Source organism: Oncorhynchus gorbuscha, linkage group LG15 (genome assembly GCF_021184085.1).
Source record: "Oncorhynchus gorbuscha isolate QuinsamMale2020 ecotype Even-year linkage group LG15, OgorEven_v1.0, whole genome shotgun sequence".
In the NCBI taxonomy this organism is placed as follows: domain Eukaryota; kingdom Metazoa; phylum Chordata; class Actinopteri; order Salmoniformes; family Salmonidae; genus Oncorhynchus; species Oncorhynchus gorbuscha.
The window spans coordinates 37,112,201-37,116,641 of NC_060187.1; the positions used below are offsets into that span (position 1 = coordinate 37,112,201).

Genomic DNA, 4,441 nt, shown 5'->3' on the forward strand with positions numbered 1-4,441 from the left:
CAACGCAACCAAATGTAAATTAAAACTAGACGTTGAAATGACGTCTGACATAGAAAACTACACACAGAGACTACTGGAGTCTAAAAGTAATTAATAATCAAATCTCTCCACTCTACAGTAAGTGATACCGTGCTCTATTTAGCTAGTCAAACTTCAGCATCCCGTTCGACATTTGGCCGCTCATGACTCTCTTACTAATTGTTTGAGAATGGGTTTGGGAATACGGGATGAACCCGCCCTATTCCAGGTTGGGGAGAAATTAGTTGAACGTTTCAGAGAAGTCACAGAAGTACCACTAAAAAGTTTGACGTATGGAGTTGTGGGCTTTATCGGAATGAAACTCTAGCGGGAATTAGTCTACAATAAGCTTTATTTAGATTGTCCGGAATAAAATATGGAATCGATGCCACGACGCAATGAATATTTGGTTATTGAAGCACCACTTTTTTAATGACCATATCTGTCAAAAAGCTACATAAAATATCCATATGCTACAAGTGATCTGCGATGGAGTTGTAAACTGTCTGACAGGTAAGATTGATTGATCTTTATCATTTGAACTAAATTCACCTTTTAATAACAATGATGAAAATTCTGTTTCATTCTAGTGATATGTGTGGCACAGTGAACTTAAATGTTTCAAACGTTACAATAAGGATTTAAAAGTGCCTCGAAGTAATTATGGAACATGTAAATTACCATCCATGACATCGTCTATTAAAATGGGAAGACTGGGAGAAACACATTCTATCAAATATCGAGAATAGTATGTATCGACATGTTCTTAAATAACTTATTTGAATACAAATATAAATATTATTACATAAAAAACTAATCTTAAATGGAATTTATGATTTTATCATTATTAATTTAAACATTACCATAGAATATACATTTTAGGCTCTTAAAAGTTTTCAAACTAACTGAGGTGTGACACAAAATTATTGTATCCGTGTATTATTATAATTATTTGACTATCTTCCCATGAGTTTAATCAACATATTTAATATTTCAATCAGAATAAAGTTCTTACTTAATTAGCAATACTCATTTTAACACATTTTATCCAACAGCTTCCAATAAAGAGTGTGATAACAACAGTGCCAGATGTCAGTAGATCCTCTGTCTGCAGTCTGCTGTGTTGTGGCGCCCTCTGCTGGGTGAAGGGGGAAGGCCAGGGCCAGGCAGGATGGAGAATGTGTTTGAGGAGGGGATGAACCCTGTGATCGTGGCCCACTACAACCACTCTGGGAAGTGGGGTCGGCCGAGGAGCAGTGGGGTCTGTAAGACTGCTGTCCTCCTCCTCATCTGTATTCTAATCGTGCTGGAGAACGTTACAGTGCTGCTGGCGTTATGGAGGAACAAACGCTTCCACAGCCGCATGTACTTCCTCATCGGTAACCTGGCCCTATCTGACATGCTAGCCGGGGTGGCCTATGTGGTCAACATTTTCACCTCTGGCGGCAAGACCTTTTTTCTAACACCGGTCCAGTGGCTGGCAAGAGAGGGCAGTATGTTCGTGGCCCTCAGCGCCTCCACCTTCAGCCTGCTGGCCATTGGCATCGAGAGACACATGACCATGGTGCGGCTGCGTCCGTGCGAGGCAGCAGGACGGGGGAGGTTACTGGGCCTGCTGGGGGCATGCTGGGCCGTGTCGGTGCTGCTCAGCGCCCTGCCCTCCCTTGGCTGGAACTGCCTGGAACACCTGGCCTCCTGCTCCACCGTGCTGCCCCTCTATGACAAGAGCTACGTGGCCTTCTGCATCAGCGTCTTCAGCGCCCTGCTGGTGGCCATCATCATCCTCTACATCCGCATCTACCGCCTGGTGACGTCCAGCGGGCGGAGGGTGAGCAGCAGGCCCTCGGAGCACTCACTGGCCCTGCTGAGGACGGTGGTAATAGTTCTGGGGGTGTTTGTGATGTGCTGGGCCCCACTGTTCCTGCTGCTGCTGCTGGATGTGGGCTGCAGCCCTGAGCGCTGTCCAGTGCTCTACCATGTAGACTGGTTCATCGCCTTGGCTGTGCTCAATTCAGCCGTCAACCCCCTCATCTACACATTGTCCAGCATGGAGATGAGAGCAGCCTTCTTCAGGCTGCTGTGCTGCTGTCAGCCTCACCTGGAGGCCACAGCCTCCATGGCAGGCAACCCCCACCTGGGGACAGTCATCCCCACGGCCGAGAACAGCAGGTCCAGTGTGGGTGGAGGAGGGAGTAGGATAACGGGGGCTGCCAAGTCTCTGACCCGGGGGAAGATGACCACGCCCCTGAACTCTAATAACCAGGGCCGGCCGACCTGGTGTCAGCGGTGCTGGTCAAGGCTGGTGCACTGCCGTCCCTCAGCAAATTCTGACTTGACAGCTAATTCACTGTAGACTGGTCCTAGATCTGTATGTGCTCTAGTAGTCTAGCCAACTCCTCTGACTATCGTTATCATGCGATGTCTGTCATAGTTGGCTAAAGCACATGCAGATCTTGGACCAGGCTAGATTCACACTGCATGGGTAACTGGCAATGCTGTGAGTGGGCATGGTACAGGCATGGACACTGGGGCTATTTCAGTATGCATTGGTGAAAGTATTGACTGAAGAGACCTTGGGTAGACACTCAGATGAGGTTTGTACTGATGAACTTGCTGTAAAGCAGGGGTTCCCACGTTTTTTTGGCCCCTGACCCCTTTTTAAACTTTTTTATTGGGTCTATGACACTCTATTACAAATCAGCCTGACAGTATTTCAATCTGAAGTGCCTGAAGTGGCTCTGTCACTCAGAAATGTATTCCAGCTTCTGCCTGCCGGCTGTAACACTTGGTGTAGGCTATCTGCCCCTCCCCTTTGTAGCATAGGTTACTGTAGCCCACTGACGATGTTACAAGAGTCATTCAGATATTAGAGAGATATGTTTATTGGAGAAGAATGGATTGACTTTTTAAAATGTTAGTTAAGGATACTATAGTTATCACATTTCACAATGGACATTTATTAACTACAAAAAGGTAAGATGTGTTTTTAATTATTGTGCTGCTCTGCACACACAAGCTAGCTAGCTAATGCTTGCAATGCTCCAACGTTAATAAACCAACTCGGAAGTTGAAAGACATTTGAAGTTCCTCCATAGAACCCGCTCCTCCGTATAGGTATACTTCTGGGGGCCTAATTCAGATAATGCATGTCATAACAAGATGCCCAGTGCTTCAAAGGAAGCTTCCTCCATTCTCTGTCACCCTCAAAATTGATGTTGCATCTTGTGTCCTACACTGTGTGTGTTTGTCTTTCATTGAGATTAAACCATGCTGTTAAAATGTGCTCTTAACAACTTTCCTATACAGCTAAAATTGCTTACGCGTTCCACAGCAAGCTGCTTTATTTTCACTGATTTGTTGAAGTAATTTAATGTCGAGCTAAATGTCAAATATATATACACTACAAAATATGTGGACATCCCTTCAAATTGTTGGATTTGGCTATTTCGGCTACACCCTTGCTGACCAGTGTAGAAAATCGAGCACACAGCTAAGCAATCTCTGTAGACAGACATTTTCAGTAGAATGGCCCATACTGAAGAGCTAAGTGACTTTCAATATGGCAACGTCATAAGATTCCATCTTTACAACAAGTCAGTTTGTCAAATCTGGGTTTGGCAGATGCAAGGATAACGCTAGTGCCAACTGTAAAGATTGGTGGAGGAATAATGGAATAATGGTCTGGGGCTGTTTTTCATGGTTTTGGCTTGGCTCCTTGGATCTAGTGAAGGGAAATCTTAACGCTACACCATACAATGACATTCTAGATGATTCTGTGCTTCCAACTTTGTGGCAACAGTTTGGGGAAGGCCCTTTCCTGTTTCAGTATGACAATGCCCTTGCGGCTGTATGGAAGCAAGTCCCGTAACAATGTCCCAACATCTAGTGGAAAGCCTTCCCAAAAGAGTAGAGGCTGTTATAGTAGCAAAGGGGGGAGCAACTCCATATTAATGCAAATGATTTTGGAATGAGATGTTTGGCGAGCAGGTGTTCACATACTTTTGGCCGTGTAGTGTATATTTCAGAGGTTTAAAAAAGAACCGAAAGGAACTACATAAACTGGTACTTTTTGGGGTTTGAAACTGTCCAGAACTTTATTTTTCTGGTCGAAACATTGGAACAGAACGGGGGAAATAAAATCAGCTTCGGGTCAGAACTAAATGATTGGAAAATAATTTTGGTTCCTAACCCGTGGTTTGAAGTGACTGGAATAAATCAGAAAGGTATTGGAAAGTTCAGAAGATCATCAGGCAATAATGTTGATGATGTATGATCTGTGTAGAAAATAACATCATTGTTGAGGATGTTCTTTTCTCCCCCAATCTAATTTAGTGCCTGGCCTTGTCCACTCGGTTCTAACTGCTTATGGGTATAGTACAGGGAAACAGTACAGTACGTACCTTTGTATTCCTGTGAGTCTTAT

The 4,441-nt window shown here is 44.4% G+C and overlaps 1 protein-coding gene across 1 annotated transcript; it reads left to right on the top strand.

The window, feature by feature from the left end:
• Positions 1 to 229: 229 nt before the first annotated feature.
• On the top strand, positions 230 to 3,730 carry LOC123997641 (sphingosine 1-phosphate receptor 3-like). Its single transcript, XM_046302080.1, is given in 3 exon segments — positions 230 to 531; positions 1,074 to 2,276; positions 2,279 to 3,730. Coding segments are annotated over 2 exon segments (1,158 nt in total). The 5' UTR covers positions 230 to 531; positions 1,074 to 1,189; the 3' UTR covers positions 2,350 to 3,730.
• Positions 3,731 to 4,441: the final 711 nt, after the last annotated feature.